The sequence below is a fragment of the Schistosoma haematobium genome, chromosome 2, assembly GCF_000699445.3.
Source record: "Schistosoma haematobium chromosome 2, whole genome shotgun sequence".
NCBI classification, from domain to species: domain Eukaryota; kingdom Metazoa; phylum Platyhelminthes; class Trematoda; order Strigeidida; family Schistosomatidae; genus Schistosoma; species Schistosoma haematobium.
In genome coordinates this window covers 16,984,928-17,010,715 of record NC_067197.1, presented here as the reverse complement: position 1 = coordinate 17,010,715, position 25,788 = coordinate 16,984,928, and the positions used below count along the sequence as shown (strand labels likewise).

The following is a 25,788-nucleotide window of genomic DNA, read 5'->3' as shown; positions in this document are numbered from 1 at the left end:
CCTAATGAATGCGTTAATTGAGCCAATATCCTGGTGAATTGTTCATTAGGTTACTTCTGAGTACAACATACAAGTTGACTGCCAACCTTCACAACCTATTGTTTTTTGACCTTGAGAACATTACATTGCAAGAGATGAGAACATCAGTTTTGTTAAATTCTTCAGTAACCGAATTCTCCTCAAATTAGGGAAATTATGGGCTGTACAGAACAAAGCGATGGGAGCGAATATCATCCTGGTGCCCATGATAACAAAGACTAACTTCATTTTAGTAATTCACTTTATATCACAGTTCTGAATAACGTGACAAGACATGAGCTCGTAACTAGACATTGAAAGACAAACACTTTAAATCATTTGAACGTTTCGTAGTAAGGGACTGTAAGATGTCGAATTATACAGCGATGGGACTTTCAGTTGCTTTGTTCACTGTTGACCCTATGGATAATGTAATAATAAGGATGATCACATTAAGCAAAAGAGCTTTCGGTTGCTCATCTTAACCAACCGATTGTGCCTAAGCGCATAGGTGGAAAAAAATTAATACGCGACTCTTGTCTTGTGAAAGTAACGATACTTATTACCACTTAATACTAGATAATTGGAACTTGTCACCTGTGGCATTTACTATTCGTTTATACCACGTAAGTGAATTTCCAACAAAAAGCGAGTCTGTGTAGGGAGGTTTTGACCAATTTTAAGCAAATAGGTTGTTCCTTATTTATATTGGAACCTAAGTGCACATTTTATTGTGCCGGTATTACAAAAGTCTTGAAAGCCCGCGAATGTCAAACATACGCTTAGGGGATTTCCTCAAAGGTTAGTTGTCAGTAACGGTGCTATGTTTCCTAAGTCATTATATGTTATTTTCTCCGTTCCTATCAAAATTGCCTTCCGTTACAGGCACAAATGGATCCCAGAAAAGACGAAACTGTCGGAAACAAATTGAAGAAACTATTCAGTACCAGAGACCGTCCTAAAGAAAAGCATAAAGATAAATGTAGCAAATATTCGAGAAGTAGCGAGTCACCACCATCATCGGTAAATATGGGTAGTGTGAGTGACGATGAAGTTGAACGGAGATTTTTGCAAATGTTGGAGGATATGAATTTATCGGAAGACCAAACGATATCTTTGAGAGAAAAACCTATAAAAACGAAGCTCGAAATGCTTGAAACGTATGGAAAAAAGCTTGGGTCCTCAAAAAATGCTCCTGATTATTGTGCGAGGTTCTTGTTGGTCCCACAAAACTATTCACCGAAGCAGCTGCTAAATGCGTTGGAAAACCTACGTGTGAACTTATTAAATAATGGTGTAAGTTGGGTTCGGGAATTTAACAATACATCTAACAACGGTCTAAACAATTTGCTACACTTTTTGGCCCTTACTCTGACGAACTACTACCCAAGTTGTGCTCTACATTGTTTACGTTGTATCCGTGCTCTTGGGAATTGCGGTTATGGCTTATATGCTTTGGTAGACCATGAAAGTGCAACTACATTTATTGCTAAGTGTCTGGACAGTGACCAGTCACCTCTAGTGGACTGTGCTATAGAGCTCTTATCTAGTATTGCTCTATGTAATGCTAAAGGCTACAAAAACGTTCTGGAAGGGCTAACATTTAGTGCGGAACTTAATGGGTCACCAGACGAACGCTTCATGCCTTTAGTTAAAGCCCTAGATTGTCCTGAAGTTGCGCGAGCTTCGTTGCAGTTTATTAATGTTCTTGTAAACCGCAGTTGTCTTGATGAGAACTCTTTTGACATTGACTACAGAGTGCATTTACGGTGTGAGTTTATTAGTTTAGGAATTATTGAAAAGCTTAACAAACTTGAAAATTCATTGGACGCTGACATTCAAAATCACATAACAATCTACCGTTCTAGAGCTGATCAGGACTTGGACGATGTTTTTGAGCGACTAGATTCAGTCAAATGTGATCTAGATGATGCTAACCAGATTTTCCACATTCTTCATCGTACTATTATGGGAAGCAAATCAGAGAAGCACTTCCTGTCAATACTACAGCATTTTCTTTTTATTCGTGATGAGCCTTATAGATTGGCTTACTTTACTCTTCTGGAAGAACTGATTGGCCAAGTTTTAATTCAAAATGATGGTGTCGATCCTGATCCGCACATGAACATTCTGCGCTTGGATGTTGAAAGTACTGTCGCATTATTGGTAGATGCACTAAAGGAAGCTGACGCCTCAACTCGTGTTGAGGAACTTCAAGCTAAGTTAGATGCTGCTCTTCAAGCTAAATTAGAGGCAGAAGCCAAAGTGCAAACATTACAAAGTCATTTAAGTTCGGGAGACAGGTCTACCATCAAGCCTACTTCTGGGCTGGAAGGGACACTTAATTCTGTAATAGCAACTGCTCCTAATATCTTACCTCCACCTTCAAGTGCAAGTATACCACCACCTCCAGGCATTCCTCCACCGCCACCTATGGAAGGTGTTCCTCCCCCTCCTCCTCCGCCACTACCACCTATGGGAGGTATTCCGCCACCTCCACCACCACCCATGGGAGGTGTTCCGCCACCGCCACCGGGTTTCCAGTCATCCAAACCTCCTGACGAACTTCCTTTTGGTATGAAACCCAAAAAGAAATACACTTTGGATGTCCCTATGAAAAAGGCCAATTGGGAAAAAATTAAACCCAATATGCTTGATAAAAACTCGGTCTGGGTCCAACTTCATGAGGATGAGCTTGAGTACGGTGATTTGTTAAAAAATCTTAGTGCTCAATTTAGCACAAAGCCAGCTAAGGTGATGGTGTCTGACTCTACATCAGATGGCGCAGCTTCAGCTGGGAATCTACAAGGTATTCAGTCTCGTAAGACGAAAAAGCTAAGATATTTGGACGATAAAGTGGCTCAAAATCTGTCAATTCTTCTGGGTTCACTTAAAGTGCCATATGATGAGCTTCGTCGGCGTATCCTAACTGTCGATGAAAGTTTACTAACTCCAAATATGTTAGAGCAGCTGGTTAAAGCCCTACCAGAACCACAAGTTATTTCAAAGATCAGTTCACTTAAAGATGAATATGAGACACTAGCGGAACCTGAACAATTTGTGTGCAAAGTTGGCGATATTAAGAAACTCATACCAAGACTAAATTCAATCCATTTTAAAATGAGGTTTAATGAGAGACTTGGTGAAGTAAAGCCTGAGATAGTTGATGTAGACGAAGCATTGCAGGAGATACATTCCAGCAGACACTTCAAACGTATATTGGAATTGGTTCTGCTGTTAGGTAATTACATGAACGCGGGTTCCAGAAATGCAGAGGCGATTGGATTTGAAATTAGTTTTCTAACTAAGTTAGAAGCGACAAAGGATATATCCAATTCCCAGACGTTACTCCATTTTTTGATTAACTCTCTTGATCGAAAATTCCCAGAAACTGTTAAGGGGTTTCTGGATGACTTCTCGCATGTTGAACGGGCTTGCCGTGTCTCTGAGGATAGTCTGAAAGCTAACATAGCAGAAATGAAGAAGTCTGTTTCCAATATTGATACAGACCTAAAGACATACAAAGCTCAAGACCCTAATGATAATTATATTTCTATAATGCAGGATTTCCTTGTATTTGCTAAAGAACAGATGTCACAGTTAGAAATGATGCACAAACGAATGCAGGATAAATTTTTGACCGTTTCTAAATACTTAGCATTTGACCCCAACAAATACCATATGGAGAATTTATTTTCTGATTTGAAAGACTTCCATGTTTCCTTTAAACGTTCTGCTTCTGACCTGGCCAAAAAGCATGCGTTGGAAGAAAAAATGAAAAAGGCACGAGAGGAGCAAGCACGCCGTCAGCGTGAACGTGAGGATAAAGCTATTCTGAATAGCTCAGGACCCAGGGCACCTACAGAGGAAGAGGGAAATGTCATTGACAATTTAATGGAGGCCCTAAAGTCTGGTGCTGCTTTCGCTAATGGAGGTGAAAGGTCAGTCGTCAGGCGTAATCGAAATCGTGTGAGCCCAGCCGCTGCTAGTCTCGCGTCAGTTGCTTCACCATCGGCTATTCGACAAAGGCAGTTAATGCGCGCCAGATCTCGTAATTATGGTGACTTACCTCGTTCAGTTGTCGATGTAGCATGAAGTACCTAACTCCTTTTTACTCCTTTTCAAAGTTTACTTGTAAAGCGCCTTGAACATCACCTTAAAGAACTTTTCAGAAGTGTTTGATAAATAATTTCTAACTGGTCAGATTCAGACTTGTATCTTTTTCATTTTCTTATTTGTACAGTCTTTTCATAAACTTCGTACATAAACTCATGTTAATTTTTGCGTAATTTTGTACGTTTTCAGTGTTTTGCAGTGTGTAGTTTCCGTTAAGATATATATTATTCATACTAAGTAGTTAATAATCAAAGCGTGCGTATTGTCTTGTGAAAGGAAACAACCTAAATTATTAGTTCACTTCTTGTAGGTGTATTAAACTAAAACTGGCTGCCAACGGCAGATAGCAAGGAAATCACATTTATAGCAAGTTGCAATTTGTGTCAACAGGATTTAATAACCACTTTCTGTGTACTTCAAGCCTTCTGTTTAAAGTAAGGTGCGATTATGATAAAGTTAAAACATCCAATATGTTTATTCATCAGAAATATATAGTCAGTTTGCACCATCTTTTATTTATTTATTTAAACACAAACATCGGTACAAAGGAGTACCAAAATATATATATGTCGCACAAATTTGTAGTCTGGGGTACGATCCGGGTGCCTAAACTGAGACGGGTGGTTTCCTTGGGGTGGCCGCTTCCGGACATCTTGTTCCTAAAGCAGTAGATGAACGTCAGTAGATACGGTTCCATGTTAGGTGGTGGTTAGAAATAGGTCCACACTTCATTTGTCACCCTCAGGATTCTGGAGGCCCTGTGCACCATTGGTTTGGAATTAGTTTTTCTCCCCCCAGATGGATCCTCTGTACCCACCGGTCCGGTTTAAGTGCAGGACATTCACTTGCATAGCCTTAGTTCGCAGCAAATTATATTGTGTCATACCTTTGGATCAAGTATGGGGTTTCAGGTTCAGGTGATTGCTATCTTAGACTTGTTTAGCACTCCAGTATATTCATTCTTAAATCGCTTAGGACTTAGTACAATTGATTGCATTACGTAAGTGTCAACTAGTTTCGGAATTTGGCTTGATTCAGAATCTCATTATATATAATTCCCATGTCTAACTTAAAACGAAGTGCATCAAACGCTTGAATGCGACTACATTCGTAGACGGGTTTTGGTATACATATCTAAGGCTGTCCAACACAAGATTCTTTGGGAAGATGATTGTTGTCCGTGCTGATATTTGGTCACATGGATTTTTTTTCGGCACAACAAAGTACAGTAGGCACATTTATCTTTACATCAAACATTTCCGAATGAATAATCTAGGCTTTGTGAAATGTTGTCTCATGGAACCTATGTTTTCTGCTTTGTGTACTATTCTATTCAAGTTGAGTATTAGAAGACGTAGTTATTAGTATAAAGACAAACCTTATAAAACTTATTAACAAATCGACGTGTGTTGATGTTCTGGTATAATAATTCAACTTGCTCCACATTGGTTGAGTCTGTCAACGGAGTGGGATTTTACCATTATTGAAAGGTCAGTTGAATAAAAAAGTTAACGCTACTGTAGGATGAATAATGCTGTATTCAGAGTTCAAGAGTAAAACGATATCAATGGTCGTACTGGTAGTTGATGTAGGCTGTTCGACTAGGTTGTGCTGCAGTAGCATTCCCATTCTATGAAGAGTCAGTGGAAATAGATTTGCGCCGGAATATTCATATTCTGTTTTATCCCCAATGGGTTGTTGTTAGCAATGAGTTCGGGTACATATTTTATGTCGGTCACCTCAGGATATTAACTTACGTTGCAAGAGTCCATTGGGATTATCATTCGTGTGCACCTCCAACAATAATGTACACCCTTTCAAACTACTCCATTTAATTTCATCATTTTCGCTATCGTTAACCTCGTGATCCTATGTTCATTAAATTCTAGTCTTTAACTATTAATAACTACTTGATTTACTAAATGACATCATTAATCTGGGATAATACTGTAAATTGTTCCTTTCTGTATCAAATAGGATAACGTATCCGTAGTTAGGTGTTAAAGTACTTAACCCAATTTGCAGTCAATGTAGCAAATAGTGAACAGGTTTCACATCAGCTGACATCAATTGCTATTGATTTTAGCGGGTCTACATCTGCATCCATCTTCGACATTATCTTGGATTATACTAAAAGAAACTATTACGCTTTTTAATCAGTCATAATCTATAGGGAATAGAGGTCAATCCGTGAGAAGTTTTTACGTACATACCTTTGACGAAATTCATGTGAAATAGAGATTCCTCGTACTTATCTCCCTAAAGAACACGTATTTAACTTAAATTACAAAAATAATAAGATTTTAATTATTTTTGAGAACCTGTCGAGGTTCATGATGTTTTTTGCACCTATAAAATTCAAGTTGACGCATTTAGACTTAAAATTGAGTAGTCTCATTGCTTTGTTAAATATATACGAAAGCTCTCATAAGCGTTAAAATATCAGCGTAAACTTGAGATCTACTATCATTGTTTTGCTTTCTCTATCTTATGAATCTGGATTTATCCTAAAAATCTGACATATTGCATGGAAGGCAGTCTTGTGTCGCTTTACTTCCTCGGGAAATGATCGTAGAATTTAAACGACTCAAGACTACTTATAATAAATTACAGGTATCACTCAATGAGTCCACCGAATCATTGGTGGTTAAATTATGAATAATTAGATATGGCTGTGAATCTTTAGTGATCGACATAACCGAGCCATGTCATTTATGTTGGGATAGTATCCACTCTGATTCGGTCAGTATAGTCGCATAGAAAATGGGGCTGCTATAAAGAGTGGCTGTTGCGTCCTCAGGAGATAATTAACAAACTTTGATAGACGAAATAATTTCAGAGATTCATCACTCCCTCACCATTACTATCAGTCAGTCATAATCACCTTAGGGCTTGGCAAAAGCTTGAATTGTCACAAGCTACGGCTAGATAAGATTAACAAGATGAGTAGCAATGGAGTTGAGTTAATGCTTTAGTGATGTTAATAAGTTAATGAACATTGAGAATACGGTGCAAAAAGACCGTTTTAATTAATAACTGTACAATAGTATCCACAGATATCTTTGCTGATTAGTATACCATCTAATTCACGAATTGTTTAGTTTTTTTTACAAATAAAGTTATCATTCCTAGTAAAATACTCGTTAAATGGTATGTAAAATTATTTGAAATGTCATTATATTACCAAGTAACCAAGTACACATATTTTACTAAACCACACTTCATAAGGTTAAGTGATGTCTATTTCGAAGTAAGCTGTACATAGTGTGAACCTGTAATCCACTGATCCAAAGTCAGGTGTATGCAGTTACGATCTGGATGTAAGATAAGTAAAGGTAAGTTTCTGGTAAGTTGGGCGACGATATTATCCGGGCGTTCACAATTGAGTTTTAACTAGTAAACGAAATAGTCTATACTGGGGAGATGGTTCATGTTTGAATCTCGTCTTATCTATTTTATTCCGAGTATGTGCGTATTGTTGATGGCTTGCACACAATCAAAGTTTGGCTGGAAGTTGAGTGCTCAAACGTCCTTTGTAAATAATTTATGCTGTTTTATTTGGAGACAGTGCTAGTACCTCTCTTTTTAAGAACAAGTGAGTTATTTAACTCAGCAAGTACTTAATTTTAAGTGTAGCATGTTGTTTTTTAATTTATTTCTACTTCCGTAATACACTACAAAATAAGGACTTAGATATCAAATAGTTTCGGGTTCAATCGGGTCGCTGCACGAAAATTTTTGTGGTGGTGTCTCCGGTCGTCAAAATAAGTGACTTGCGTTGTAATTTCTCTAGTTAAATCATTACTAAAAACCCTGCAAGTACGCTTTTTTGATAAGTGTCAACAAACATGAAGCTTAAGACTATTGCCCACTCTTTGCTATCATAATATCAGGTGATTGATCTTAATGGTCGAACCGCAATTGCAACCGATCGGTTTCTAATACTACTGAGGGGCATAAATTCGGACATTATCTGCTATTTGGTGACAGGTTTGTATATCAAGCAAATTTGCGAATAGAATACTTTGCTCTTAAAGGAGGATCACCAATAATTGATCATTTTTACTAACATATTTACTTAGACGAAGTTTACATTTTTCGATAAATAGCTTGCAAATCCCATCCAAATTCACTGATTCCAAAGCATTCAGATACTGTAAAGTTTGTAAAAGAATTGTAATATTCTTATTTAATCCTTAGCTATAATTATTTCTTTTGATGGCTACCTCTTTTAGTTCCTAAAAATGTAAACACCACTTTGCACGCATTGTGTATATAGAACGTAATTCCCTATCCTCTGATTTTACGATGTTATTATATTAATGAAATTCTAGTTCTGATGAGTTTAAAAGAAGGGAGCTGTCTTAGAATGAATGAAGAAACTCGATTTATGTATTTTTATTTCACTTCTCCAACAAAAACTGGGTTGAATTCTTTAGGACTTTTGCTTATGATTTGATCACACAAAGGATTTTGTGAAAGTTATCAGCTAAACCATAAGTAATAAACACAATATGTAAATTAGTTGTAAGCTTTGGATTACGGAGTCCAATGCATTTGTAACCAGCTACTGTATATTTAACAAACACAGAACTCTTAAAATTTGAGACTACTGAAGTGTAAACTGCGGTTCGTGATTCTTCAACACATAACGAATATGTGTATGCATGTACTAAGTGCTGTTTGCTTTTATTGTCTCTTAGATTTGTTAGAAATATTCAGTAATGAAGTGGTATTCCTGATATTCTAAATATTTTGTTTTAAAATGTTATTGCATTTTCCATCGTTATTTTCAAGTTTCAGTCTACACTTCTATACGTGTTTCTAACCAATGGAAGGCAAGTGTATAGGTAGTGTCGTTAACATATTGATGCAAGTTAACTAACTGGACAAGATAAACATGTTATATTATACTTATTTTTATGACTTGATAGTTGTGCGTAAAGATTTCAGAGATTCTCGAGCTTATCATTATTTTGTTTTTATATAAGTTGAATAATTTTTGCAGAACTTGGTAGGTAAGTTTAAATTTAATTAGACTTTACTGATTCGTTATTTCATACTAGGAATTATAACATATTTTATTCTGAGTTCTGAAAGAAAACTGTCTTCAGGAAACGATACCGTAACAATGTTCATTTAATGTATCGAGGCGGCTTTAAGACTAAAGCGTCCGAATCGCAGCTACTAAGTCCCAGGTTTGACCTCCTCTCCACCTACTTTGTTCTGGGTAACCGGGTAGTATCGTTAGGGCTCACACTTGCAGTATGGCTCATTATCAAGTGCCTTTTGGATTAGTTAGTTTTATCCGAGTGTATTAAAAAGATTTGACTTATAAATAGTTTTTAGGAAAAGATTTATTGTAGAGTGCTCTTTGTCGTAATTATTTATAGCAGCGTTTTTTTCGTGTAGTATCAATTGGTGTTTAGATGCACTTCATATTTATTGCCTACAAAAATTAACTGTATTTGATATGACCCAGTCTTCTGTTTCTAATTTAATGAACAAATTTTACGAAAGCCTAAAGTCTAACTTCTACTAACGTGTCTGTGTGTTGTTAAAACGTGTTTGAGATGCTTGTGGTGATTTATCTCATTCCATGGTTTTCAGATAATGTTTTGTATCCAAAAGGACCAGGATTAGGTGCAGCTCAGATTTTAAACAATATAAAATCGACTTTACATTTTGGTACTTTGTCATCGATCGATTCATGGGAATCGAATGCCTATTTACTGTTCATGCCATTAGTTTCTGATAATCGTCCAGAATTCCGTGGAAACATACTTCGAGATTGTATGCTACATTTACCTATCCCTTTAAAAATGCCGTCTACGGTGGCAGTTGGTCTTGATGGTGTAGAAAGTCAACGAAAGGCTGACGAGCTTTTGGGAAGACTGAATAATGAAACTGAAAGTTATCATACAATAAAGCGTCCTTTCAAGCCATTGTTGTATACGGATTCAAGGTTTGTTAGTTTTTCTTATTCTCTTTCGTATTTTTAAGACTCAATAACTCAGTGATTAAAGTCAATAGACTTATTGTTTATAGTTTCGTGAACTATAAATTTTATCGCTGTTTGATGTGTATTTATTACCATCAAAGTACAAATTACTTCTTAAAGATTGACTGGAATTTACGCCTACAATTAATTTTGATGGTGAAGTTTTAGAAGTAGTCAAAGCACTGGTTAATAAGTGTACTTAAATGGGTAATAGTAATGATCTGGCAGAAGAGATCATTCTATGTACAGCGAAACTTATAACTGCCTATTGTAAGTCTGAGTCGATTTTCTCGCGATCGTCACGTTAGTTTGTTTATAAAAGGGTCGAGTGCACAACAGTGCCTTAATACCAGTTCTTTTGTTTACTAGTGTGAAATCGATTCTCAAAGATGCGGGTGTTTAATAATCATTGCTTTCATTTAGTCACAGCACTGTGCAGGTAATGCCGAGGGGCAGCTATGTGTTTGTAGACAATTTATATCACTCAACAAGTGGTGGCAACTTGGGAAAGTGGCCTCACCCGTTTAGACATGTTTTGCTCTTGCATACTGATGATTAGTTATTGATGTTGGGGTGAAGTCAGATCAATCATAAACAACGTAGAACTTCCCATAGATGTGCATCGACATTGGAGCTGAAGGTTAAAGACAGAGTTTGTTAGCTTATAAAATGAACTTTTAGATTGAAAAAATAGTTACATCAAGTTAGCTTCTGTTGAATTATCATGATTCTTTCAATGAGGCTGTTAGTGGTTGGGCGTTTCACTGCCGATAGACGTTATCAAACTATTCAAGACTGAAATCAGTGGATACCCTGGTTGTGTTTTCATTTAAAATATGACCTTCAGTACTTCTTATTCTTATTTTTACTATTTTGTTTCACAATATTGTCATTTCATTTTGTGTGATGGATTTGTCAGTACATATTAGGCTTTGATTTGTTATTTTTTATTTTCCAAATGATCTTACGAATAATGAACCATTGGAAAAAAAAATTTGAAAATGTATCTCAGTGGATTTTTAACTCGTTTTTTTAATTTTGTATAAATATGATTCAAACAATGCATATAGTCAGTAACCAGAAAAAAACGATTGATTGGTCTAATTAAATTAGTGGATAATGAATAAAGAATACCATTTTGCACAAGATAAAGTTTTATATCTGTTCATCGACACCAACCTTTAAGCATCTAAGATCGAGGAGAGTACACTGTGTAATAACTGTATTGCAACATCAATAAATAGAATTTCAACTAATGTATACCAAACACTAGACGAAAATTCACTAGTCACTGTCATTAATTAAATAAATAATGTAACAAAGATGGAACATTTTTGATAGTTATTAAGTAACGTTTTTATCACTCCATTAAATTTATTTTATTCTTTGATAACTATTTCGTATATTTTATTATAGTGTATTAGTTCGTGTAGGTATTTTAAGAGTTTTAGTAGAATCCGTTAAACAATCAATTGTTTATTGGTTGTCAACATTAAGTACTTTGTTATTGATTTTATCTTAACCAATTTACTCCGTATCGTTTGTGACACCTAAATTAAATCTATTTAAATCTTTATATATTTGCCAAAAAAAACATTCGCATCTCGTTTGCGTTATATTATCAATGAGATATTTTTAAACGTGCAACTAACAGAAACTAATCATTAAGGAAATAAATACATGTTTTGTATAGTTCACCTGCAGTTCTCATTAGTTATTAAAATGATTAGATCCAATGTTTTTGTGATATTGTTGTATGGTCACTTGAAGGTGTGACAAATAATTTAACCGCTTAACTTCTTGATCCGTTTTATATTCATTTATAACGTATCTAATGGATTGTAATGTTATCAATTACATTTATAATTAAATTACATAGACGTGTAGGGTAGCTTGTCATCTAAATTATTTCAATACTTTTCAATTTACTGAAATAGACAAATCAATATATCTTAAAAATCCGTCTAAAAACACCATATAAGGTATGTCGGTCAACTATAGAAAAGTTCCCAAATCTTGAAGTTTTCCATAATGGCATCAAATTAGTGTGCATGTATGCCACTGTAACAGGTTTAAAATATGTTATTTAATTCACTCATTTTTTATAAAGTCATGATTGATAAAAATCAGCAATTCAATAAGCTATTCATACTGCAAACTTTTCATCTACTTTATTACATATTAGTTTGTTCAAGAAATTATTTCTGAAGTTATTTTCTTGGAGCTTTCAGAATGTTATACATCTATGTTGGAAGTATCAGAAGGGGACAATATTGGATTAAGAAATTAAATGAATCGATAAGGCGCTTGACTACCTATCGATTGCTACAACATACATAATAATTGGATCAGGATTAATATATTACAGCGATCCTAAGTCGAAATAGAAAACCTATCATCAATTAACAAATTGGTATAAGCTATCTAGGCGACTATTTATTATAGTCAATATCACTGAGATAATAAAAATCGCTATCGGATGTTGAATATATCATTGTCTGTTGTCCAATATACACTTGGTGTTTTTTTCTCTAAAATTAATTAATTATAGTTTCATATTGACTATCTGTTTTCAAATAATTTCTGAAGACTGTTACAAGTTGAATCAATGTATGATTGTCTCTAGATTTGTATAAGGTTTGAGCTAGTTAGTGTCAGAATCGTATTATAAATACCATACTTTGTGAAGGTCAGTTAGTTAACTATGTAACTGATACAATATCTTACTTTTATTGGTAACTTATTGTTAATTAGTCACTGATTGGCATTTAATATAATGTTTCTGACTGATATGTATTTTTATGTGGTGTGTGAAACACCTATCCAATATGTGCATTCGTCCTGTCTTGCAAATGTACGTTTCTTCTGTTGAGGTGTAGCTAATTTAACGTATGATCATATAGCATTACATCGAGTTGTCACTGGTTCAGTAACCGTCTTTGACTATCACAATAGATATTTGTTACTCTATAGACATAATGTCCTTACTCTCTATATCACTACAATTATTTTGAAATGTTATCACCTATTTTATAACCTATATTACATTTATCATTATTTTACTCTAGTCTTTATTGTACTTCAATGCCGTTCACTGATGCAATGGAACTTGGTAGTCCAGGTGATGGACTTATTATACGCCCATCTAAACTCGGTTTATTCATTTTACATGTAAGTGGAAATTATCCTCCAACGTATAGTCTAAATTCATTGGAACGTTGTCTAGAAACTTTTGATTTGTAAACCAGTTTTATTCAAACGATAATGTTTAATTAGATGTTTGTTTTTGTTTGATTTATAGACTTCTTTAAAACTAAGTATCATGTGACGTAGGTATAGGTTTTACGAACGATCGATAGAACATCTATGACTCTTGTCAAATAATTCACCAAAATTCTGTCGATATGTTACGAGACTATTATATATAGATTGTAAAATAGATGCATCGTATTAGAACATGTATTAAAACATTAGCAATTTGTAATTGAACTGTTTTAAAATGAGAATATATCTAAGTTGTGAAATAAAATAACGCAGGTTTTTGTACAGAAATACCTTGCAGTTCAAATAATCACAATTTGTAACCGAAAAATTTACCGAAAAAAGTGTTAGGATATTAAAACAGACAAGATGGGTTGTTGAATCGAAAAGGAGAACAAAATAGTTTACGACTTGGAGGAACAGTATAGTGAATATAGATTTATGTAACTAAATTTGATTCAGAAAACCACATCACCTTATTTCTTTAACCACTGATTTCTATCATTCCGAAGACAACAGATTTACATTATTTGTGTATTGTAAATCAACCAATCCGATAAGAAATCACCCCTAAAAAGTTTTTGTTAACTCTAGCCGTATGAAGGTTGAACAGAATTGAAACTTTCAAAATGTTACTAATCGTCACTTCAGATATAGTTGTCATGCAATCTAATGGAAGTACTAAAGTTCTTATGGAATACTTTAAAAAACATGGTATGAATGACAGGGACTAAGTTTGATTCTTATGACCAACGAAATACGAGTTTTTAGATTTGTTGTAATCGCTTAAGGGACTGATGTTAGTACCATTTAGCTCCTAGTTAACTACATATTAGTTCGCGAGTTTCGACCTAAGTTTTTCACGTTATTTCCAGATAGCGATCTTAACTGCCGTTGGTTTTATCGAATCGCTGTGTTTAAAAGGCTTGAATAATAGGTATTTATAACATCATATCAGTGTCTTTCGCATCCTATTTAACTTTGCTATTCGCCACTGCTCTTGTTCGTTTTGCAAACTGATGAGAATGGAGACAGTTACCTTAACCACTGCTCCCAATATTTAACCTGTCTGTTTGTGCAAGGTTCATCACCTCTCTAGCTAACTACTTTTTGAATACAGATGAATCTTTTATCTTTCCATCGACAATAAACGTTAGTCCAGTTTCATCTTTGAATTTTCTCCTAAAGGGGATAATTTTTCTGTGAAAGTAGCTACTTTTAATCTTGCTACCTGTCAACCTACTATATTAATTTGTTAAAACTTCAAATAATAAGTCGTTCCATCAATAAAAACAATTGGGTTTCTGAGATCGACAGATCTGATCACTATGTTAAGGCAGTGGCTATAAGAATCCAACTCGATAGTTACGTAAGATCAGCAGTATTTGTCTACATAATCCTGGGTGTGGAATAGGTGCTCAGTTGAATAGCTAACAGACTAGAATCCAACTGACTAGTTATAATTAGGAGAGTACGTACATTATACATTCACCTACCTAATGTAACCATATGAAAATTTGTGTACCAAGTTAAAAGTTAACGATACCACTCATCCCTACTGGTAGAGAGGTAAACATTCATTAGTTTTTGATGGAGTCTGCTTCTACCTGAAGTTCGTGCTGATGATGTTGTTGTGAATTTAAGTTCGCTAGTTATCACGTGATTCATCCGCCAATCGAAATACGACTTAAACGATCTTCACAGTGTGCTGAACCAATGACTTTCGACCGGTATGAGCAGCCTAGAGTCCTTATTGGTCCCTTGCTTGCCTAGCCTGTCCAGTTGGGTCCGGAACACCAATACAGCTTCCATTATGCGGATAATTTATTTCAGACATACTGAGTTTATACATCAACCAAACAGACCGCAACGCACCATAAAATAGAAAATAACACTTGTACAAAATATAGTCAAAAGTGGTTGTGAGCGCGGGAGACAGCAAATAATAAACTGAGTATAACTTAAGAACAGTAAATCATACAATAATAATCTATAGGTCAAAACGAATCTTATAATAAGGGGAATGTAGATAAAACGTAATCTAATTGCTGAATGGTTATACCATAATAATATATAGATAATATTAATCCATTAATAGGTTTCAGAAGTTACTCGTAATTTAATCTTCGCTAGGATAAAACAGATGTCGTTCAGAAGAACGATGAAAGCTTCACGACCAAACCATCCAGCTCAGAAAACAAAACTCCATCAAAATCATCCACCTGAGCTACAAATCTTCACCATCTCAAAATTCATTAAAATATTTATTTCTTAAAACTGTATTAACCAGGACAATATCTAAGTGAGTATGATGATGAAAGCTAAGAGGAGACTTAATTTTTGCATTTAAAATCTAACAAAGTTTTAGGATAACCGGATTAACATTATTATCTATGAGTTAAGTAATGGAACTTGACCGATAATCATAGTTGACTTGTGCTCTATTCATCAAGTATTTCAGTCGATGTTATTATCATCAACTTATGGGACTAACTGATACTCGCATCTGTGATAAATACTTTATACGGTATTAACCATTTACATTGGCAAGAAACAATTACAAAATGTTAACTTAGTTCTCCCATTTTATCACTTACTCTTGTTGCCCATCGTGGAGAAACATAGGTCGCCCACCAGGATCCTCCATCCAACTCTGTTTTGGGAGGTCCTTTCCAGTTGCTATACATCCTTTTGATGTTTGCTTCTGATTCCCGACGTAATGTGTTCCTTGGTCTTCCTCTCTTCCTTTACCCCTCAGGATTCCAAGTTAGCGCTTTCCTTGTGATGCAGTTTGGTGATTTCCTCAATGTATGTCCTGTCCACTTCCATCGTCCTTTTCTAATTTCTTCTTCGTCTGGAATCTGGTTTATTCTCTCCCACAGTCGACTGTTGCTGATGATATCCGGTCAACGAACATTGAGTATTTTGTGTAGACATTTGCTTACAAATACTTTTACCTTTTTGATGATGGTCGTAAAAGTCGAGATGAAGGCCACTTGTTGAGTATACAACGGCGAATAATCTTCGATGTATTACCTTTTTCTCTAGCTTCTTTAATGGCTTCGAATGTGACCGGCAGTCCGGAAACTGAGTATGCCAACACTGTGTGAACTTCGTATGGGAACCAATTAATCTTGAGAGGGCATCTACCTGTCCGAAATCCGTTGTCGGTTGATGCTTTATCTTGAAATCATAACTCAGCAGTGTAATCTTCAAAGTAAGGTTCCCTATACGCACTGTCAAATTCTTTCTCATCATCAAGGAAGTTGATGTATAGTGGTGAGTTCCGTTCATTTGATTGCTCAACGATGATCCATATTGTTCTATGCGTGACTGATCCTTGCGGAATTCGGCTTGTTGATCTCGAAGTTGAATGTCTATTGAATCTTCCATCCGGTTCAACAGCACTCTGTTGAAAAGTTTTTCTGGTACTGATAGTAGTGTGATGCCTCCATAGTTCACAATCACTGAAATCTCCTTTCTTTGATATATTGATGAGGTATTCTTCTTTTCAGTCTGTCTTTTGCCACTTGTTCCTCCTCCCAAATATTCCTGAATAGAATGTGAAGTACGTATGTAGCTACTCCTATGTCCGAAGATGATTTTTCAACTAGTATAGTGTCAGGTCCTACTGCTTTCCCACTCTTGGTTTGTCTGATGACCATGGCGATTTCTTAGATTAACGGTGGGTAAACAGCTATGGGAAGGTCTGTGCGTGCTGCTTTTATTTCCGTCGAGTTCAGTGAAGCTGGTGTATTCAATAATTTTCTTAGAATCTTCTGTCAACCTGTTCCTCTTTTCTTGATTCTCAGTGATTGGCTTGCTTTCTTTGTCTTTGACCAGTACCTCTGGTTTACTATATTTGCCTGCTAGTGTCTTCGTCGTGTCATATAGTTGTTTCATATTTCCTTCTTGTACAACTTTTCGCACTGTCACTGCTAGGTCTTCGACGTCTTTCTTCTTGTCAGCTCTAATGCTCTGCTTCACTTGCTTGTTTGTTTCTGTGTATTCAGCTTGTACCTCGACTTATTCTAACCTTGTCTGACTGTTGTTAGTTTCTGTCTTGTTCTTTCTTTCTTGAATCCTACTGAGGGTTTTGATAGAGACTTTCTCTTTGTGATAACGCTTCTTTCAGCGCAACACTTTCTGGCATTTTGAAGTCAGTGCTTCTTTGATCCCTTTCCAATTTTTTGTATTATTGTCATGTTCTTTGAGTAGATCTTGTAAAACTTGGAGCTGCGTTGAATTGGTTGAGCTTGACCTTTATAATGCTGTTTTTCCATTGCTCCTTTAGCTTCAGTTTCATCTTGGAAACCACCAGGTGGTGATGTGAAGCTATGTCAGCTCCTTTCCTGCTTCTCATGTCCTGCATTGTTCTTCTGAATTTTTTGTGATGGAAATATGATCGATCTGGTTCTGTGTAGCGTGATCCGGTGAGACCTGTGTAACCTTGTGTATGCGATTGTGTGGGAGTATTGTCCCACCCATAACCATTTTGTTGAATGCACATAAATTTTCTAATTTGTCACCATTCTCTTTCCTTTCTCCCAATCAGTCCATGTCGTCCCATGGTATCTTCATACCCGTTGTTGTCAATTCCGATGTTGGTGTTTGGGTCTACCATCAGCATGGTTAAGTGATTTCGTAGATACTTCTATACGACCGATCCCAGCCTCTCATAAAACTGTTATTTATCGTCTTCTTTTGCTATCATTGGTGGGTACATAACACTGGATGACATTGATTGTGATCCCTTCCTTCTTTGTTTCGGAGGCCTTGATGTTCTTGGATTCATGAGATTCGCATCCTATGAGTTGCATCAGAGCAACTCGTTGAGTGTGTGGAGGATTTTCCTCTTCGTGACCAGAGAACAGCAGCATTTCTCTTGAATCTTATCTTTCCTGTCCATCTTGGGTCCAATGTGTTTTACTTATTCCGAGAACCTCGTTGTTGTATCTCCTCATTTCCGAATGTATTTGACTTGTTTTCCCAGTTTCACATATTGTCTGAATATTTGATGTGTCTGTATTGAATGTTGTTGTGGCTGTCAGATGTGGCATCGGCTTCGTGACTTGTGAAGTATCTCGTCTTCCCCAATGAGGCATGATAATTATTCTGAATGAAGATTGTTGAACTCGGGTGTCAGAGTTTAATTGGTTTAGACTGTTTATTCTTGTTAGTGTTTATTTAGCAATGTTGTTTTGTACGGGATGAGGTTGTTTACCCCACACCCAACCGTCATCCTTTACTCGGTCTTGGGACCGGCACTAACCCTACAGAAGCTACAGGCGGAGTTAACCAAGTTTATCATTATTCAATATTAATTCAAATTGCTAATTTCGTGCAGAAATACTAATAAGCTACGATCATAGTTTCAACTAAAATCTAGTTGCTACCATTGTAACATACAAATGGTCTATGATGTTTACATAAATTTTGAGTCATTAATTGTTCGTAGTAGATGAAAAATATATGACAGATTTAAACAACCATCAGTTCTCTTGTTGTAATTTAATGGAGAAAGAACAGCTTTTGATGGTTCTACTTTTTGTAAATCAGGTTGTTTAATTGAACAGCTTTCATTATCATAGGGGCCTATTTTAAGTGATGATTTTATAGAATGTGAAATTGGTTTACTAACAAACAGGTTTAGTACTTACATCAGACTGTCAAGCGATATATGTTATTGGTTTTTTCGAAATGAATGCTATACCGTTGGGAAAAGAGATACCTAAAATATTACAGACAAAATAGTCTACTCAAAATGCAGATTTCTGATAATGGATATTTCATCAAAGAGTTGCACCAATATTGAATCAGAAATGATTGGATCATTGGGCGACAAATTAGGTTTTGTGTGTGGTATGAAAGTAAGCTCTAGTCTTGATTTTTATTGTTACACTGCTCAAAAATATAGAGCTTCACCAAATATTCTCACTACGATATTGAAGATATAAATTGAGCTAAGAAATATTTCTTTTCAAATAGTTCATTATCAAGGTTCTCTTCTAATATTATAGGTTATACGGCAAAGTATTAAATCTATTCCAAATAGTTGGTGGTGAGTCAATATAACAATTTAATTCTATTCAGTTAGTAACTGGATTCTGGGAATTTAAACAAAGGTGAAAGTTTGTAATCAGTCAATTACTACACTTAGTTTGAAGGGACTGATGTTGGATATGTGTATGTTTTGTCATCAATGGCATTTATAAGTATTTAATAGAACAAACGAGAAGAAAATTAGATGGTCAGCTTATTAAACACATTAAAAATTAGTACTTAATAAACTATAAATAACTAAAATGTCTTGGAAATTCGGACAGGATTTGATGGGCGTAATATTGACTAAGTAGAAGGCCAGGGTAGATTAAGAAGCTGTACAAATGTTTTCTGTATGCATAGGTTATGTTTATTGATATGTATTCCCATGGCTTCTACTTACGTAAGACCTGAATTCTAGATACAGGCTAAGTTCACTTGAATCCTATAGACGGCAACAAAATTTGGATTTATATTGACATGGTGACTAATCTCATCTATATGCATCAAAACAAAGCTTATTGTTTTCTATTGTTCTTTGGTTAAATAGGAATTGAAATATGAAGCTTAAAGCTGAATGTATTTCTTTTATTCGAAATGATATCAATGCATATCCACTATAATTTTATTCATTGCATTAATGTAAAAGTAATTCTCTGAAGTATCTGAAAACTGTCCTCAAATTGTTTAGATGTATATAGCAGCTCCTAAACATGAGTTGTAAAATTTCAGAATTGTAGGAAATCAGTTTTTAAGATCCAACTGTCACCAGATCATTCAACTAATTTCAAAACAAAGTAAGTCGATATTAATAAACCGACTGCTGGTTTGTTAATGATATTGTTTTTATTTCTATAGTACTAATGGCGAGACTATAATTTATGGACGAACCATTCAGATTTACGATAACAGGTCTTGAATTTTGGCGCAAAATTCACTCATCCATTTGGTTAAATACAGTTTTGGTATTATAGCTGATGTCAGTTCGTGATGAAAACCCTATATCTAATTTCTAACCTTAACCATCAACTGTAAATATTAATCCTAATTCCCCACGCTGGTTTATAATCCTCATTTAGCCGTAGTATGTAGGTGGACATTCTCAAGGTCTCTTTAGCGTCGCTCAAAGATCGTACATAAATTATAGTCTCACCATACTAATCATGTTACACATTAGCTATCTGTTAGTACAAATTGTTACTTACCTGAAATAAATCAACGTAAATCTATTAATAAACCTTATGATTCTATGTTTAGAACATTTACTCGAAAAATTATAACGAACTAATTAATACTTATATCACTGTATTACGTAGAAAATTAGTAGTTCGTTTCATATGAAATATTTTTGAAAATATTTTCATGACATTGTGTTTTGTTTTGACTGATAAGTGACAGTTTAAGTACTTGTATTAAGATATATAATTTATCACTATGGTGGACTTCTCTTAAAAAAATTAATTACCTAAAACTAACTTCACTATCGCTAATAATCTCTGCTTTATGAAGTATGATTTAATTAGTGGGTGCATCTTAAGTTTAATAATTCACAGGCTTACAATAGATTTATCACTGAGTTGCGACGAATGTCATGTTTATTTAGTTCTTTACTGTTGGTCGAAGTCTACCGATCAAAATAAAATATGGTTTGTGTGACCCAACACCTCATGCATTATATTGAGGTGTTAGATTGTCTGAGGTAGTTTAGAGGAAAGTATGGACTTAAGTTTCGTGTTAGCTAGCACTTGTCAACAAGCAATGTTTGCAAACGTGATGGGATTGATGTTTCTTATGTCGAGGGTTTCCTGCTAACTATCTACAATTACTTGACAATTTAGAGGCTGATAGGTTTGATCCATTTGAGATTTAAATTTTTCAAACCCTCTATCTATTAAGCAGAGATTTTCATGATGATTTCATCAATAGTTAATTATTTGCTATCGTTGCGTGTTTCTAATCTATTTGAATAAAAATAAAAGACGTTGTTCTCTGGTTTTACAATAAAATTAAGTGTAAGATGATTTTAGTTAATATTGATAAATGTAGACAGTAAGAAGTCAAAATCACAACTGGAATATTATCTTAAAATTATCATTATCATAGTGATAAACTTTCTTCTCTCTATTATTGAATACCACCGTTATTCTTATTAGCGTAAGTACGTATTTATTTGTATATATACACAAGCAGTCATTCAGTGGCTTAACTTTAATCATTCACTAAAATGTGGTCATATGACGTGAATTTTATGCAGTAAATATCCATATGTATATAGTTAAATAAGTATTCACATTGCGATGGTGATGATGTTGGCAATGGTTAATTACACTATTGATAGTTTTGCGAAAATATTGATCAGTAAGCATAGAATGAAGTGAATCCATCCAATAACAAGAAATTGATAAAATCAAAAATAACAACCACATCAGTTGAAACAGAATAAATTACGCATAAATTAAGTCGATAAATTTTGTAAATCTTCAACTTTTCTGTTTAAGTCCGTTTTAAATATGTATACTTGAGTCTAGTTTATAGGTGAAGTTCATGTTCTTCAAATCATATACATATTTATTGTTTTGCGCAAAATCAGTTGAAGGTCAGTTTAACCAATAATTGATGACTGATAAAGAACCACTGAGAAACAGAGAGTACTGAACCTCACTTTCTGTCCCCAGTTCCGGACATACCAGTAGATTTTAAGGCGGGAAAATATCATCTAGACTTCTGAGTTCACACCCAATTTACCGGATGTTCAACTTCAGTATGATTGTGATATAGCTCAGGTCATAGTGTACTGTATGCTACCTATGCTGACAGACACAAGTAATATATAGCATCAGTTGGAAATGGAATGACTGGAAGTAGAAGATTGAAATGAAGAGAACAGGAAGGAAATCGGGGGAGCAATCAAAATAACAACAGAATTAAAGGAATAACGAAGTATATAAAGTACAACGTAAAGAAGTTGTGGAAATGATGTATTTGATGTGTGATTTTCATATTTTACTAGGCCACTATGATTTTGCATTAAACAATAAGTTAGTTTTCTCCACTGGGTCTTCATGCACTATAAAAGCTTCCAAATTCAACAACAACAAGAGTGCAAACTTAATGGTTATTATTTGGACTTCAGCTAGCTGGTCTGAGATTCAAAACTCGCCCTATCGACTTCATTTTAAGTAATCGAATAGTATCACAAACCCTCATATAAACAGTATAATTCAAAGCCATGCTCATAAATTCTTACTCAGTAAAATAGTTGGTTCAAATAATATTAAATTTATTCAGAAGCTTTATCTGATGTTCACATGATAATATTATTGATCTAGTTTTTATGTGTGATGATATAATCTGAAGGTGAGTTTTAACATAAATGCACTGTACGAAGATAGCACAAAAAATTATGAAAGTCGAAAATGTAATTTGTTTTGAATCTGATTGTGTAGTTTGAAAGTACCCTGGTTACTTTGAAATTTAAAGGTTATAGGTTTCAATCTGCGCATGGTGCTGGGTACGCAATTTTAAACAGTCACAATATTTGGGATGAGACTAACTGTTACCTAGAGCTTCGTAATTTTCAGCATCTCTTCAACTGGTATCGATTTCTTATGCCAATTGAATTCGTAAAGATACAAAACCAATTTAAGTTTGGGTAGTAAATGCTACTTCTTTTAAAAGTGACAAGATAGTTGTAATGAAAAAAACTATTTATTTACATATAGTATTTTGCCAGTAAATGGAAGCACCAATTTAAATTCATTTTCTTGTTACAGTACTAAGAGTTTCATAACATGTAGTTTTTAAAGAAAACTATTGACGAAATAATGTATATTCATTGCTTATGAATGTCAGAATGACAAATTGACATCATTAACATGGAGCCTGGCACCAATGTACGTTGGGCCCAGGTTGTCATACTAGAATAGTGCGACGAGCTGAAAACAACAAAGTAGATCAAGATAGTGTAGTGACAATGATAATAAGAAATATTAAACCTTGGTATTTGGTTTCAAAAGACAGAGTGGAGATTTATGTATGAAGAGATATTGGGATTCAAGATCAGGAAGATAAAGGTAGTAATTCATCTACAACATTGTGAACGATTCTGAGTGATTTCACTAAAAGTTTTCAACTACAAATCACGGTTATTGCGGTGGTCTCAACCAGGTAGTCTGGATCTATCAACATGGCTCAGACCAACAGTCAGTGATGTCATAGACTGATGGGACATTTTAGTTTGGCCTCTCCTAACTTTCTTTCAACCTATTTTTGTACTAGCAACCATTACTCATTGCAATAAGTGGTGGTTAGGCGTACGTAGTGCGTCTCCTAACCACCTTAGTTTATGAATATTTCGTTAATAGCCAAATCTACTTTTCGGACCGACCGTTGCTACTGCCTTGACGTGGTGTTCGGGGTTGCCCATCGTGATGAACCAATCGGGCTATACTGGCTGGAACAGTCGTTCCTCAAGGTCCTACCATGTCGGGCAAGTCGGTTGAATAAAAGTATAACTAAAAGCAGCAAGCACAAGGTCCGAGGGTGAATTCGTACTGCTGACTGTACAGAGGTGTGAAGGCAGTTAGGTGTTTCCCTCACAACCAGCATAACAGCGATGCTGCCTTCCCAAAAACGAAGGGTAGGGTAAGAAAAGGTCGACCCTAAAAATGCACACCTCGCCTTATCCCACGGATATCCGTCTCCATCGGTATAGTCTCAACAAGTGCGGGGTTAATACAAAAATCACTCACGAAAAGGTCGTGCACGACAGGCCTCAAGCGGTTGTCCCTTAGGCACTGCGGTCACACACTCAGGTCACTAAGACCAACTCTAACCCAATTTCTTTTTTAGGTACCTCTAGAAGAACCCTTCCACGGTGTGGGCATACCTCATACGTCTAACAGCACTCAAGACCAGATTTAGTTAAGATTTGAGTACTGAGTGCATTGACCAACTATTTATTTACTAACTTTGGTTACTTCAACACCCAGATTCCATCACAACAAAAAGTCTAATTTGTTTTTGTACTTAAGAAATATATTCTAAATTATTGACTTTTGTTATGTTCTTTTGTATATATAACTTTTATCCAGTTAGAAATATTTTAATTTAATAAATTATCGTATAGTACTATACTGGTAGATTTATGAAAACACATTGAAAATCGAACTCTTTGATATGTTCAAAATAGTACGTTCACTCAGTATACTCCAATTAAGATATGTAGCTGACATAAACTGAAGAACTATTGATGTTGTGAGATCATCGAACATTTGCTTAGTCTATAGACTCGGACTCCATTGTCTTTATTGGTTATCCAGATGATCGCACTTCATTATTAAAATTACTGTCATCCTGGTTTGTTTCATGACTAACCAATCATATGTTTCTGTCACTTATTCATTATCTAAAAAACAAGAGAAGTATCATATTCGTGGAATAATGTGAATTTCTTACGACAGATGTTATATTATAAACTTAGTAACTTGTTTACAGTTACTATTTTTCATTTACCATGAAATTATAATTAACGCTTGGAAACACTGGTTTTATTAAACTATGTATCGATTCACTAGCACCGAGTATTTAAATACAATGTTATCATGTACATGACCTCAAGGTGCCGTTAACCTTTATAATCATCCAGTAGATTTGCATATATATAATCGAGTTCTGATTAACTTCTTGCGTTTATGTCACATATGGACCGTCTTTCATTTTTGTTTGTATTTTCTTGCTTCTCTTACTAATATTAATGTAGTTCATTCTCATTATATCGCATTTGTATATATGTTTGTGAAAATAATTAGCTTCCTTAATATATATATCGACTAGGAAGGATTGAGTCGATCGCTAACCAGTTTATTAGTAAATGTTTCACGAGGCGTTCACTTGTTTAGTTCAAAGTTAGTCCCAATGACTGAGCTATGAAAATTCACTACGGATTTTGCCAATAACAGAGCTGGACGAGTACCGTATGAATACTAAGGAAAGGAATATAAACAAAAGTTGTAGAATTACTAATCTCAGAAGGGATACTCTTTAAAGTTCTCATAAGTCACAAATCCATCTATCTTAATAAATCTTATTCAAGTGATTTCGTCAGAATGACATTAAATAGCAACCATTTCATTGAAATCACGAGATGATCAATATTACACCACCATTGAAAACCTTAAAGCACTGGAAGTCCGTTTCGTCCCAGCACTAGACTTCTCATCAGTGCGCATCCACGGTCTTGCATGCTGAATTCGAATCCGGCACTCTCGGTCTTGCGAGTGAACGGTCAACTTTTTGACCACTGAGCCTGCATTTGACGATGTCAATGTCTAACTTCAATCAATCCATGA

At 35.1% G+C, this 25,788-nt stretch overlaps 1 protein-coding gene across 1 annotated transcript; it reads left to right on the top strand.

The window, feature by feature from the left end:
• Positions 1–712: 712 nt before the first annotated feature.
• Positions 713–25,496, top strand: DIAPH1 (Protein diaphanous 1). The gene is made up of 3 exons (XM_051214476.1): positions 713–819; positions 904–4,573; positions 9,745–25,496. The coding sequence occupies exon 2, from the start codon at positions 910–912 to the stop codon at positions 4,111–4,113; it is 3,204 nt and encodes a 1,067-aa protein (XP_051067653.1). The 5' UTR covers positions 713–819; positions 904–909; the 3' UTR covers positions 4,114–4,573; positions 9,745–25,496.
• The last annotated feature ends 292 nt before the right edge of the window (positions 25,497–25,788 follow it).